Raw genomic sequence first — 15,022 nt, forward strand, 5'->3', positions numbered from 1 at the left:
TACTGTATACTGAGCTGTGTATCTAATCCTATCCTGTGTGATACTGTATACTGAGCTGTGTATCTAATCCTATCCTGTGTGATACTGTATACTGAGCTGTATCTAATCCTATCCTGTGTGATACTGTATACTGAGCTGTGTATCTAATCCTATCCTGTGTGATACTGTATACTGAGCTGTGTATCTAATCCTATCCTGTGTGATACTGTATACTGAGCTGTGTATCTAATCCTATCCTGTGTGATACTGTATACTGAGCTGTATCTAATCCTATCCTGTGTGATACTGTATATTGAGCCGTGTATCTAATCTTATCCTGTGTGATACTGTATACTGAGCTGTATCTAATACTATCCTGTGTGATACTGTATACTGAGCTGTGTATCTAATCCTATCCTGTGTGATACTGTATACTGAGCTGTGTATCTAATCCTATCCTGTGTGATACTGTATACTGAGCTGTGTATCTAATCCTATCCTGTGTGATACTGTATACTGAGCTGTGTATGTAATCCTATCCTGTGTGATACTGTATACTGAGCTGTGTATCTAATCCTATCCTGTGTGATACTGTATACTGAGCTGTGTATCTAATCCTATCCTGTGTGATACTGTATACTGAGCTGTATCTAATCCTATCCTGTGTGATACTGTATACTGAGCTGTGTATCTAATCCTATCCTGTGTGATACTGTATACTGAGCTGTGTATCTAATCTTATCCTGTGTGATACTGTATACTGAGCTGTATCTAATCCTATCCTGTGTGATACTGTATACTGAGCTGTGTATCTAATCCTATCCTGTGTGATACTGTATACTGAGCTGTGTATCTAATCCTATCCTGTGTGATACTGTATACTGAGCTGTGTATCTAATCCTATCCTGTGTGATACTGTATACTGAGCTGTGTATCTAACCTTATCCTGTGTGATACTGTATACTGAGCTGTGTATCTAATCCTATCCTGTGTGATACTGTATACTGAGCTGTGTATCTAATCTTATCCTGTGTGATACTGTATACTGAGCTGTATCTAATCCTATCCTGTGTGATACTGTATACTGAGCTGTGTATCTAATCCTATCCTGTGTGATACTGTATACTGAGCTGTATCTAATCCTATCCCGTGTGATACTGTATACTGAGCTGTGTATCTAATCCTATCCCGTGTGATACTGTATACTGAGCTGTGTATCTAATCTTATCCCGTGTGATACTGTATACTGAGCTGTGTATCTAATCCTATCCCGTGTGATACTGTATACTGAGCTGTGTATCTAATCTTATCCCGTGTGATACTGTATACTGAGCTGTGTATCTAATCCTATCCTGTGTGATACTGTATACTGAGCTGTGTATCTAATCCTATCCTGTGTGATACTGTATACTGAGCTGTGTATCTAATCCTATCCTGTGTGATACTGTATACTGAGCTGTGTATCTAATCTTATCCTGTGTGATACTGTATACTGAGCTGTGTATCTAATCCCATCCTGTGTGATACTGTATACTGAGCTGTGTATCTAATCCTATCCTGTGTGATACTGTATACTGAGCTGTATCTAATCCTATCCTGTGTGATACTGTATACTGAGCTGTATCTAATCCTATCCTGTGTGATACTGTATACTGAGCTGTATCTAATCCTATCCTGTGTGATACTGTATACTGAGCTGTGTATCTAATCCTATCCTGTGTGATACTGTATACTGAGCTGTGCATCTAATCCTATCCTGTGTGATACTGTATACTGAGCTGTGTATCTAATCCTATCCTGTGTGATACTGTATACTGATCTGTGTATCTAATCCTATCCTGTGTGATACTGTATACTGAGCTGTATCTAATCCTATCCTGTGTGATACTGTATACTGAGCTGTGTATCTAATCCTATCCTGTGTGATACTGTATACTGAGCTGTGTATCTAATCCTATCCTGTGTGATACTGTATACTGAGCCGTGTATCTAATCCTATCCTGTGTGATACTGTATACTGAGCCGTGTATCTAATCCTATCCTGTGTGATACTGTATACTGAGCCGTGTATCTAATCCCATCCTGTGTGATACTGTATACTGAGCGGTGTATCTAATCCCATCCTGTGTGATACTGTATACTGAGCTGTGTATCTAATCCTATCCTGTGTGATACTGTATACTGAGCTGTGTATCTAATCCTATCCTGTGTGATACTGTATACTGAGCTGTGTATCTAATCCTATCCTGTGTGATACTGTATACTGAGCTGTGTATGTAATCCTATCCTGTGTGATACTGTATACTGAGCTGTGTATCTAATCCTATCCTGTGTGATACTGTATACTGAGCTGTGTATCTAATCCTATCCTGTGTGATACTGTATACTGAGCTGTGTATCTAATCCTATCCTGTGTGATACTGTATACTGAGCTGTGTATCTAATCCTATCCTGTGTGATACTGTATACTGAGCTGTGTATCTAATCCTATCCTGTGTGATACTGTATACTGAGCTGTGTATCTAATCCTATCCTGTGTGATACTGTATACTGAGCTGTGTATCTAATCCTATCCATCCTACTAATATTATACATGTGACAGTTTGGATGTTTGCTCCTCAATCACATAAACCACTGAGCGGATTTGGATGAGATTTGTCCCATAGATTCTCTGTAACCTGGAGTAACACATCGGCTACTTTGTATCCCGGTACATGACATGGCTTCACTATTGTTCTGGATACTTTGTATCCTGGTACATGACATGGCTTCACTACTGTTCTGGATTTATGGTCACATACTATATTACACTGCTCCTGCAGCCGCTTATCTCAGCTCTCAGGTCTGTTATCTCTCTGTGTAACACTCAGCTAACCCTCAGTCCATTGTGTACAAGCATCTGCATATTATCTGATCTGCTCCAGTGCTGACACACTGGAGGGGAAACACCTTTACTCCACATTGGCAGTTTGCTAATATTAAATATGGCCGAAAAAATAAAATATAATGTGTCACAAACAAAGAGATCTATGAAGGAGCCAGAAGTCACAGAGTTCTCCTCAAGCGGAGCTGATGGGGCCAAGAACATGCTCATTATATGGTGTCCCAGTGAGCTGCGGCGATGCCGTTACAATCACAGGCACGGTGCGAGGAACAAGTTCAGCAGCAGGACAGCTAAAGGGCTGCCGAAACGCCGGAGCAGGTAAACCATCGCCGGCAGCAATTTGCTGACTATAGGCGGATCATCGACCCCAACAACCCGCAGATGAAGTCACAGGCAGGGGCTAGTCCATGATATAAATGTGTCTTCTTGTTCCATCAGTGATGACGACACTCGTATAAGCCGCGGCGGTTTCTCGTTCCTCCGGTATTTGGCGCCAGACACAATATACAGCTCTGGTCACCACGTCAGAGGGACAACAAATCGCCGCCGCCGCCGCGTCCTGTCCATGTAATATGAGGAGGAAGCGTTTATACGGCAGGAGAGGGGTTACAGTATTATTTATTATGCAGAATCATAAGGCAAAACTCTGCATCATATTCCCAGGTGTGAACAATCCGGACGTGGCGATAACGCTGCGCTTTTAGGACGTTTCATCGGTTCTGACCATGACCTACAAATACCTGATGTAAAACTGGTGAAGACAGCACAGTGTGAACTGACTCTTATGTAACTGAGTGTAATAGGGCGGATGTCAGCAGCCACAGCATGCTGGGAGTTGTAGTGCCGCCCCAGTATAGGACGTGTCATGTGACCAGGCTCTGAGTAGATTAGGAAGAGGATACTTTCACTTTCGTTTCTCATTCAGCCAGTACTTAACATGGCGATATAACACGCAGGACGCGCTGACGTAAGGACGGTCCGCTGGTGGGCGGGCTTCTAGTGACAGGGGGCGGGGCTAAGCGGTGTCTGACGGCTGCAGGCAGGTGAGTAGGAGGACGGAGGACCTGACGGGGAGAGCCGGGACCCCAGCCCACACACCGGGGACCCCAGTACCGGAGACTCCCAAATATAATGGACGCCACAACATCATCCCACTCCTCTGCCCCAGGTTGTTGTCCTGCCTCTCCCCTCCATGGTTTCTGCTCTCCCTAACCCCTTTTCTTTGGTCTCTTTGACTCCCGTCTTCTGCCCTCCCTGACCCCTGGGTGTCGTCCTGTCCTCTGACCCCTGGGTGTCGTCCTCTGACCCCCTGTCCTCTGACCCCTGGGTGTCGTCCTGACCCCTGTCCTCTGACCCCCTGTCCTCTGACCCCTGGGTGTCATCCTGATCTGTCCTCTGCCCTTCCTGACCCCTGGGTGTCGTCCTGACCCCTGTCTTCTGACCCCTAGATGTTGTCCTGACCCCGTCCTCTGCCCTCCCTGACCCCTGGATGTCATCCTGACCCCTGGATGTCATCCTGACCCCGTCCTCTGCCCTCCCTGACCCCCTGTCCTCTGACCCCTTGGTGTCATCCTGTGGCCTTCTCTCTGTTCAGGTGATAAGCTTTTGGTTCGGCAGCCATGTTGTCCCTGGTGTTCATCTGCAGTCGGAGGTTGGTGTCGGACCGCAGTCTCCTGCGCAGAGCGCTGCCCTTTGTCCCAGACGACCTCTACCGGGTGCTCTTCAGAGCCGCATTCATGGACAAGAAGACGTTGGCGCTGCAGGAATTGGTGCGGCAATGGCCATTCCCCTTCCTGATCCTCCAGAGTCTGCTGCAGGAGGACGAGCACCTCCACCCCCCCACCATGACCTATGAGAAGGCCAATCGGCAGTGTATGCAGGCCATCATACTGAGCGTCGTGGACTACCTCAAGCGGGAGCTGGTCAGCTGGAGAGAGGGGCGACCGCCCAGGTGAGAGGGGAGGCCCAATGGCTCAAGGCCTGTGCGTGGCGGCTGGATGGAGGGTAGCCCTCTGGCTCAGGGCCTGGGGGGTGGGGGGGGGGGGAGTTTCTTTGGCTCCGGGCCTGTGGAGGGCAGCACACTTGGCATCCTCCATCTTGACTGTCTTGCTCATGTTTCACCTGCAGGGAGCAGCAACTGAGGCTCCTGGACCTGACTGATATCCATGACAATGAGCTGGAGCAGGACGCGAACACTTTGAGTTTCTGGCCCCTCACCGTCCTCCTGGCAAAGTCCTGCATCAAGCTCTTCAAAAGATTACAGGAGGAATTGTGGCTAGATGTGGAGCGCAGGCGAGAGTCCGGTGACCCTTTACCCTCGGGGTACACAGTTGAAGGCCCTTTGTGTGTGGATGTGCAAGTGGATCTGTTTGTGAACAGCACTTCCTATTCCATCCTGCAGAAGGCGCTGCAGGGTAACTCGTGTGGTCCTCTGCGTTTGCATTGTCGGGACTTCAGGGTGGAGGAGCTGTCTCTGCGGCGCTCTATAGGACTGCTGCAGCTGCTGAACCCGATCAGCCCCTACAACCTCCGGCAGATAGACCTGAGGTTCAATAACTTGGGGCTTTGTGGTCTGAACACTCTAATGCCGTATATAAAGCGCTTCACCAACCTGCGGAGCCTGAAGTTACCGTACAGCAATGTAGACGTGATACTCACCACCGATGCCGAGGACGGTATACAGACCTTCTCTTCCCACCTCTGCCAGCTGCCTGCACTCAAGGAGCTCAACCTCGGATCGTCACGGCTTTCTGAACATTTACAGCACCTACTCTGGTAATCACATAATAATCACTGACCATCAGGTCCTAAACTAAGAGGTCCCTCTGCAAATGCATGAAATGCACACAAATATGCGTCTTGTATTATACTCCAGAGCTGCGCTCACTATTCTGCTGGTACAGTCACTGTGTACATACATTACATTACTTATCCTGTATTATACTCCAGAGCTGCGCTCGCTATTCTGCTGGTACAGTCACTGTGTACATACATTACATTACTTATCCTGTATTATACTCCAGAGCTGCGCTCACTATTCTGCTGGTACAGTCACTGTGTACATACATTACATTACTTATCCTGTATTATACTCCAGAGCTGCGCTCACTATTCTGCTGGTACAGTCACTGTGTACATACATTACATTACTTATCCTGTATTATACTCCAGAGCTGCGCTCACTATTCTGCTGGTACAGTCACTGTGTACATACATTACATTACTTATCCTGTATTATACCCCAGAGCTGCGCTCACTAGTCTGCTGGTCACTGTGTACATACATTACATTACTTATCCTGTATTATACTCCAGAGCTGCGCTCACTATTCTGCTGGTGCAGTCACTGTGTACATACATTACATTACTTATCCTGTATTATACTCCAGAGCTGCGCTCACTATTCTGCTGGTACAGTCACTGTGTACATACATTACATTACTTATCCTGTATTATATCCCAGAGCTGCGCTCACTATTCTGCTGGTGCAGTCACTGTGTACATACATTACATTACTTATCCTGTATTATATCCCAGAGCTGCGCTCACTATTCTGCTGGTACAGTCACTGTGTACATACATTACATTACTTATCCTGTATTATACTCCAGAGCTGCGCTCACTATTCTGCTGGTGCAGTCACTGTGTACATACATTACATTACTTATCCTGTATTATACCCCAGAGCTGCGCTCACTATTCTGCTGGTGCAGTCACTGTGTACATACATTACATTACTTATCCTGTATTATACTCCAGAGCTGCGCTCACTATGCTGCTGGTACAGTCACTGTGTACATACATTACATTACTTATCCTGTATTATACTCCAGAGCTGCGCTCACTATTCTGCTGGTACAGTCACTGTGTACATACATTACTTATCCTGTATTATACTCCAGAGCTGCGCTCACTATTTTGCTGGTGCAGTCACTGTGTACATACATTACATTACTTATCCTGTATTATACTCCAGAGCTGCGCTCACTATTCTGCTGGTACAGTCACTGTGTACATACATTACTTATCCTGTATTATACTCCAGAGCTGCGCTCACTATTCTGCTGGTACAGTCACTGTGTATATACATTACATTACTTATCCTGTATTATACTCCAGAGCTGCGCTCACTATTCTGCTGGTACAGTCACTGTGTACATACATTACATTACTTATCCTGTATTATACTCCAGAGCTGCGCTCACTATTCTGCTGGTGCAGTCACTGTGTACATACATTACATTACTTATCCTGTATTATACTCCAGAGCTGCGCTCACTATTCTGCTGGTGCAGTCACTGTGTACATACATTACATTACTTATCCTGTATTATACTCCAGAGCTGCGCTCACTATTCTGCTGGTGCAGTCACTGTGTACATACATTACATTACTTATCCTGTATTATACTCCAGAGCTGCGCTCACTATTCTGCTGGTGCAGTCACTGTGTACATACATTACATTACTTATCCTGTACTATACTCCAGAGCTGCGCTCACTATTCTGCTGGTGCAGTCACTGTGTACATACATTACATTACTTATCCTGTATTATACTCCAGAGCTGCGCTCACTATTCTGCTGGTGCAGTCACTGTGTACATACATTACATTACTTATCCTGTATTATACTCCAGAGCTGCGCTCACTATTCTGCTGGTGCAGTCACTGTGTACATACATTACATTACTTATCCTGTATTATACCCCGGAGCTGCGCTCACTATTCTGCTGGTACAGTCACTGTGTACATACATTACATTACTTATCCTGTATTATACTCCAGAGCTGCGCTCACTATTCTGCTGGTGCAGTCACTGTGTACATACATTACATTACTTATCCTGTATTATACCCCGGAGCTGCGCTCACTATTCTGCTGGTGACCTTCCTGTCTTGCTTCTTCTTACAGGATGCTTCCGGCCCCTCTGGAGAGTTTGGAGCTGGCCTTCTGCTCCCTCTTCCCCGTTGACCTCCGCTATCTCTCCTCCAGTATCCATGTCTCCTCTCTGAAGAAGTTGGACTTGAGCGGCCACAATCTGCGTGACGAGCTCCTTCAGCCGTTCCTGCAGCTCCTTGCAGCCGCCTCTTCGTCCCTTCTCTTCCTGGATGCCATGGAGTGTAAGCTGAGTGACGCCTCGCTGTCGGTGCTGACCCCTGTCCTGGGGCGCTGTCGCCACCTGCGCTACCTGGGGCTGTTTGATAACCCTGTATCCATTGGGGGTGTGCGCAATCTTCTGCACAGACTCCTGTTCCTCAGCGACCTGCGCCTTGTCATCTATCCGCTCCCCTCGGAGTGTTACCAGGACACCGCCCCCAATTCACAGTCCGTTCCGTCCATCAATCCTCACAGGACCCTTCAGTTTGATGCCGAGGTGCAGGAAGTTCTGGTGCGAGCTAATAGGACAGACATGGTGTGGACTTCCAACATGGTGACTCAGCGGCCCCCGGAGTACCTGAGCTTGGAGCCCTGGATGCCTCGGCCATCTTAGTCCTCCACTCTGAAACTGCCGCCTGCGCCAAATGATTGTCCCAAGTAATGTAGAAGAAGCCGAGCCTGTCAGGGTGAGCCCCCCCCCCTCGGACGCCATCTTGTCCTTCCTCCACATGGTCCCTCCCCTTTACCTGTCACAAGGTGACCCCAATAACAGCAGGGAATTCCATTCTGGTGATGTTATCAGGCCGGCCGCTCCTCGCACCCAAATTTTATTTTTTAACAAAACTTTCCTTTTTAATCTTCAGACGTGACCACTCACCCGAACTTGCACAATGGGTTAAACTGCTGCAACGAGAGATCGCAAAGGCAATGAAAAGTCAATGGGGGGGGGGAGGGGGTCACAGAAAACTATAAAAACTCCTTGAAATTGTCTCCGATAAGACGTCTCGCTGCAGCGTCTTGGCCACTTGCAGGTTTGGGTTGACTCTGCTCCATCGGTGTAAACTGCTTAAAGGGGGTCTCCGTTCTGTAACATTGATGGCCTGTCCTTTAGTGTTAGATATGTGGGGGTGCTCTGACACCCAGAACCCTGCACATCTTCAGTATTGAGGTTGTCCAAGCTGTATAGTGTGGTACCATAGAAGTCTATGGAACATCGCTGTGCTAACTACGCTGATCAGTGAGTGTCCCTCTGCTGAGACCCCCTTTCCCCTCCCCAACGATCACGAGAGTCCAGTTTTAGGTGGAGCGGCTGATCAGATGGTGCGTGAAGACCACCAGGGCAGCACAAAGTGTCCGGCCAGCCGCTCCGTCCAAATCTGGGGTGTGAAGATCCATGGGACACCCACTGACCAGAATTGCCCCCAATGCTGTGACTTGACAACCCCATTATAGAGGTTTCCCTGAACCTACATGGTTTTGGCCAGTGCTTGGGGTAGGTCCTCCATGTCTGATTGGTGGGTCCTACACCCAGCACCACGGCAATCAGCTGACTGAGTGACCGTCCAATTCACTGGTCCTCTCAGTGGGCTAAGCTGCAATACCCAGTGCTGCCACTATACAGTGTATGGTGCTGTCTGAACACCGAGGCCTCTGCAGTCAGCTGATTGGAGGGCTCACGGGTGTCAGACCCCCTCCCCCACTGATCATACGTCGGTGACCTGTCCTGAGGGTCGCTCATCCATTTCTTAGGTTTATTACTCCCCTTACAAGCTGCCGTCATGTCTTATACTGAAATTTTATATTAAAAACACCTTATTATTTTAATCTCCTCCTGTGTCCGGTCTCCTGCGTGCGGTGTGCGAGCAGCCATTATGTCTGGCGTATATAGGGATAGGTGACTGTATATGTGGTGTAAGTGTGTGTGTGTGTGTGTGGGGGGGGGGGGGGGGTGAACCACTGAAGCGCCTAAAGGAATATTTGGGGATCAGTCAGAAAGACTTTGGAAGTGGAAGGGTTAATGGTTTATTTTTGTGAATTCAGAAGAGAAAAGTAAATCTCATCAATATTTGGTGTGACCTTTGCCCTTTGGAGGAGTCAGGGGGGGGGTGATATGGTCCCATAGATATATCCCTGATCTCAACATCCTCCAGTCAGTCTGTCTGACATAACAAGACGGGTGGGACAAAATGGCGGAGTGGACAACCCCCCCCCTGCCCAGTTCTGTACCAAGAAGGCAAAGGTCACACCGAATATTGAGCGAATTTCCATTTCTTCATCTACAGAAATAAGCTATTAACCCTTCTATTTCTGAGACCATTTTTATTGCACCTCATGTTGTACACACCTGCCTAAAACTTATGTGAGCTGCAGAAATACAAAGACAACTCCAGCAGTGCGAGGGAACGGCCTGACCCCAAATCAGTGCCCTGCTCTATCTGCGTCTAGTGATGTCTGTAGGAGGAGAGGCAAACGCCACCGCACCTTCCACTCTGCTCCTCTTCCATCCGCTCCTCTTCCATCCGCTCCTCCTGCCGCTGCTCTGCTCCTCTCCCTCCGCTCCTCTTCCATCCGCTCCTCTTCCATCCGCTGCTCTGCTCCTCTCCCTCCGCTCCTCTTCCATCTGCTCCTCCTGCCGCTGCTCTGCTCCTCTCCCTCTGCTCTGCTGCTTCTGCTCCCCCTTTTCCCTCTGCTCCCCCTTTTCCCCTCTGCTCCCCCTTTTCCCCTCTGCTCCCCCTTTTCCCCTCTGCTCCCCCTTCTCCTCTTCCCCTCTGCTCCTCTTCCCCTCTGCTCCTCTTGTGGCCGCCCCTTTAATTGTCTTTATTAGTGGTTTGTGGTCTAGGCCCAGGACAGCCCTAACTAACTCCTGGAAGTCTGGAAAGACCCCGAGTATAATGAGAGAGTATTTGTGGGGGTTTGCTGGCCCACGGCCTCTTTTTGATCCCCGCTCCTCCTCATAGTTGCCTCCGCTTCTGCCCCCCAGGGGGTCCTAGTGACATGACATGGGGCGCATCAAGGAAAGCCGAGGCGGCCGTCAGCATGAGTGGCGATCGGTAAGTAATGTAATAGGATAACCCCAACAGGTAACGGCCTAATAAATAAAATCAGGAGCCCCCCCCAATGTCATGGGACCTTTGCGAGTTGGTAGCCCGGTTTTTAAGCCACATGTTCCCAAATGGTCACCGCAGGGGCAAGTGATTGGGCCCCAGTGGTCACATGGGGTGCACAGGTGGAATGAGGTCACCACATCCCGTGTGTCTGCTGAGCCCCCGTATAGGCCTCGGCGGTGACCCCAATGGGGTGTCATATTATTCTATGACATTCCTTGAAGCCATCAATAATCTGTGATAGAATCCGGTCATTGGCTGTTGGATGAAACAATATGGCGGCAGCGGCGGCGCTCTCCTCCTGTTCTACCACTGTGACAGATAAATGTCATACGGCCGCGCGATTGTGCAAGATGGTGGCCAATCTCGTCAGCGCTGAGCCGGGAGTAATATTATATTTATTGTATATTATACCACATCTGCACCAGGAATGTCTCATTTATTTATTCCAGAAATGGAAGATCTTGTGGAAGACTCGGCACGGAGCGAAACCTTTGGAAGAGGAAATCAAAGATGAGACGTATAGAAACGCTAAAGCACAAGCTCTCCCTGTGTTTGTACATGCGCGGAGCGTGTACAAGCGTAGGGTTGTGTAACCCCTTCAGTGCCGGCCAATTTGTGGTTCTGGACCAGACACATGTTCGGTTTTGGGGGCTGGAGCATTTTTATTTGTGTAATTCAACTAATTTTTGTGTCTTTTTCGGGGGCACATCAGGATTTAGTTTTATGTATTTTTTTTGCTTGTGTTTTAACTTCTTTTATATCTGGGAAAATATAAACAAAATAGGAGGGAAATCGGGTGAGATCATTGTGGGTATTTTTTACATTTTTCACACAACATTATAAACAGTGTTTCCTCTCTGTTACAGTCATTTTTATTCTGTATGGTGTCGTCGGGGGCGGGGCGATCACCTTTAATCATTATTTTCTTCTTCCTGCACAGGCTTGTAACCTAACAGAGCAGAGCAGACTGCGCAGGCTACGGGAAAATGGCCGCTAACAATACTGTGCAAGCGGCCATTTTCACGTGACTTGTGCACCTGCGCAGTCTGCTCTGCTAGAAGTTACGAGCCTGCGCCAGAAAAAGACTGAACATGATGCGGTGGATGAAGAAGGAGGCGGCGCTGGAGACCCTTCTTGGGCTGCGGTGGGGATGTCCCCATTGCTACGTGGGAGGGGGGAGGGGGTCATTATTGCTCCAACACAATAGTTTAATGGCAGGAATGATCTTGTAACCCGCAGAGTGTCATCTGCTGCTCCTTTAGGAACCGACTAGGGAGATGCGCTTCTTTAACCCCTTCAGTACCGGGCTATTTGTGCTCCAGGACCAGACACATTTTTCGGTTTATTTTGTTTGTGCGGTTTTGAGACCTGTAACATTTTTCTCGTACGTCTCATTCAACTAATTTCTGCGTCTTTTTTCGGGGACACTTAGGGCTTTATTTTTATGTTGTTTTTTATTTTCGAATTTGTCTTAAAAAAAAAAAAAAAAAAAAAAAAAAAATTATATCCGGGAAAATATAAACCTAATAGGAGGGAAATTGTGTCCGGTTTTCACTTTTAATTTAATAACACAAAGTGTCACAGAAAAACTTTATAAAATAGTGTTTCCTCTCTGTTACGGTAATTTGTTATTTTGTATGGTGTTGTCGGGGGGCGGGGCTATCACCTTTAATAACAGCATTTTATTGGGTATTTTACTTTTTTTTTTTTTTTTTATTTAAAATTATTTTATTTAAATTTTTTGAAAACTTTTTTTTTATTAATTTTTTTAATATTTTTCAGATGGTGTCCCCATAAGGTGATGAGAGACCTTTCGGGACGTCTGATCCCTTTATTCTTTGTATTAGAGGCTGCTTTCTCCTATCACTGGGGCTGGTATATATTTAGCCTCCTGCACGCTGTATATACAGTATACAGAGCTGATCTCGGTCCTGTAGGACCCAGCAGCTCTAGTAAGACACTGACATGGGCGGATCATGTGACCGCCGGGTCAGAAGGCGGCCCCATCATGGCAGCGCGCATAGCAGTGTATACAGCGCTCATTGAGCCTTATGTACACAGCAATCAAGAAGGCAGGGACGGGTATAAACCTTCCCTGCCATCTCTCTGGGAGCTCCGGCTGAGGTTACTGCACGATCTTGTGCAGCTGCTGTGTTCTGATTGGACGTACCGGCACATCCTGTCAGAACAAGGCAACCACTTCCCGGATGTTTATAGCCTATGGGCGGTCCACAAGTGGTTAAAATGAACCGCGATTCAGTAGAAATCCCGGTTTTCTTCGGTATGCAAATTAGTTCTCTTGCAGCACTGGGGGCGTCCCCGATGCTGTGACAGAAACCTCCAGTGACGCCTCCATCTTCTTCTGGAACGGCCTCTTCACGCATCTTCTTCCAGTACTGGGGTGAAACTTCTACGCATGCGCAAGTCAGCACTACCATCGGGCCTCGGGCAGAGCCGACTGTGCATGCCCACCTGGTGTAAGCGGCCATTTTCTTGAGGCCCGACAGCAGAGCTGACTTGCGTATGCGTAGAAGTTTCACCGCAGCGCCGGAAGAAGACGCGTGAAGTGGCCGTTCCAGAAGAAGATGGAGGCGTCACTGGAGAGGTCTCACAGCATTGGGGACATCAAAAGAACTAATTTGCATTCCGAAGAAAAACGGGATTTCTACCAAATGAGGGCGCAGAGAAGACATCTAAAGGTCGGAGAAGAACAGACTTTCTTAAGGCTATTCCTACGTGTTAGGATCCCTTTAATAGGGTTAGAAAATAATTCTAAACCCTGCAGTAAATTCTTTGGGGAAAATATTTGATATAATGGAAACCCAGATCTTCATACTTGGCCCAAAAACCTTTGATACAATTCCAGTGGTCGGACGTCTCCTGTAGTTGTTGACCAAGTTTGCAGACACCACAGCAGGGATTTTAGCCCACTCCTCCATACTGATCTCCTCCAGGAGATTTTGGATTGTGTTCAGGTCTGTGGCTAGGTCACTCCTTGTCCTGGCTTTGTGTTTTGGGTCATTGTCATGCTGGAAGGCCCAGCCGGACCCATCTTCTATGCTCTTACTGAGGGAAGGAGGTTGTTGGCCAAAGTCTCGGGATCCATCCTCCCTTCACTGCAGTGCAGTCATCCCCTTTGCTGAAATGCCGAACCCAAGTATGATACCTCCACCCCCATGTTTCACGGTTGGGGCAGTGTTCTTGGGGTTGTCCTCATCCCTCCTCTTCCTCCAAACATGGCGTGTAGAGTTGATACTAACTAGTTGTATTTTGGTCTCATCTGACCACGCGACCTTCTCCCATGCTTACTCTGGATCCCTCAGATGGTCATTGGTGAACTTCAGAGAGTCCTGGTCATGTGCTGGGGTGAGCCGGGACCTCGTGTGTCCTGCAGGATTGTAAGCCATGATGGCATGGTGTGCTACTAATGGTAATCCTGGAGACTGAGGTCCCAGCTCTCTTCAGGTCATTGACTAGGTCCTCCCGTGTAGTTTGTGGGCTGGTTCCTGACCTTTCTAAGAACCCTCCGTACCCCATGAGGGGAGATCTTTCCTGGAGCCCCAGACCGGGGAAGCTTGGCAGCCATCTTGTGTTTCTTCCATGTTCTAATAACTGTTGTTGCCTTCTCACCAAGCGGCTTTCCTATTGTCCTGTAGCCCATCCCGGCCTGGTGCAGGTCTACGATGTTGTCCCTGTGTCCTTGGACAGCCCTTTGGTCATCTATTATACAGGTAATAACAGGACTGTGAGAGGCGGCCGGAGTCTTACTGGTCGGTATCCGATACTTATTACGTGAATTATTCATAGCTCATATAATGGGATGTTCTGGATTTTTTTGGATTCTGTCTCTCACGGTCGAAGTGACTCTACGATAAAAATTACCGACCTCTCCGACCTCTAGGTGGGAAATCACCAAATATCGTATCCAATACGTATTATTCCCAGTGTGTGTGTGAACTTGTGCTAGGCCAAGGACCTAAAAATAATAAAATAATACTAATAGCTTCTGTAGAACTGATGCCGATTCCTGGGAACTCATTCAGTGTTTGCGGTAGAGATTAGTAACAGAATCTCCTTCGCGGTGTTGGCTCCGGAGCGCCCGGAGGTTTCTCGATATCCATTTCTGCAGAATATTCAAGGCCTTCTTCACTTCTCAGAGGATTTGTGTATTTCAC

At 47.6% G+C, this 15,022-nt stretch overlaps 1 protein-coding gene across 2 annotated transcripts; it reads left to right on the forward strand.

The window, feature by feature from the left end:
- Positions 1 to 3,883: 3,883 nt before the first annotated feature.
- Positions 3,884 to 9,568, forward strand: LOC142188421 (leucine-rich repeat-containing protein 14-like). 2 transcript variants are annotated; one of them, XM_075261829.1, is made up of 4 exons: positions 3,884 to 3,906; positions 4,458 to 4,814; positions 4,991 to 5,638; positions 7,774 to 9,568. In XM_075261829.1, the coding sequence occupies exons 2-4, from the start codon at positions 4,483 to 4,485 to the stop codon at positions 8,351 to 8,353; spliced, it is 1,560 nt and encodes a 519-aa protein (XP_075117930.1). In that variant the 5' UTR covers positions 3,884 to 3,906; positions 4,458 to 4,482; the 3' UTR covers positions 8,354 to 9,568. The 2 variants fall into 2 exon arrangements, with proteins under 2 accessions (XP_075117930.1, XP_075117928.1); XM_075261827.1 differs by having other exon boundaries at positions 3,888 to 4,031.
- Positions 9,569 to 15,022: the final 5,454 nt, after the last annotated feature.

The sequence above is a fragment of the Leptodactylus fuscus genome, unplaced genomic scaffold (genome assembly GCF_031893055.1).
Source record: "Leptodactylus fuscus isolate aLepFus1 unplaced genomic scaffold, aLepFus1.hap2 HAP2_SCAFFOLD_441, whole genome shotgun sequence".
In the NCBI taxonomy this organism is placed as follows: domain Eukaryota; kingdom Metazoa; phylum Chordata; class Amphibia; order Anura; family Leptodactylidae; genus Leptodactylus; species Leptodactylus fuscus.

Coding starts and splice junctions, on each gene's coding strand:
- LOC142188421 (XM_075261829.1), top strand. CDS start 4,483: ATGTTGTCCCTGGTGTTCATCTGCAGTCGGAGGTTGGTGTCGGACCGC. Junction 4,815..4,990: donor AGAGAGGGGCGACCGCCCAG/GTGAGAGGGGAG, acceptor TTTCACCTGCAG/GGAGCAGCAACTGAGGCTCC. Junction 5,639..7,773: donor CATTTACAGCACCTACTCTG/GTAATCACATAA, acceptor TTCTTCTTACAG/GATGCTTCCGGCCCCTCTGG.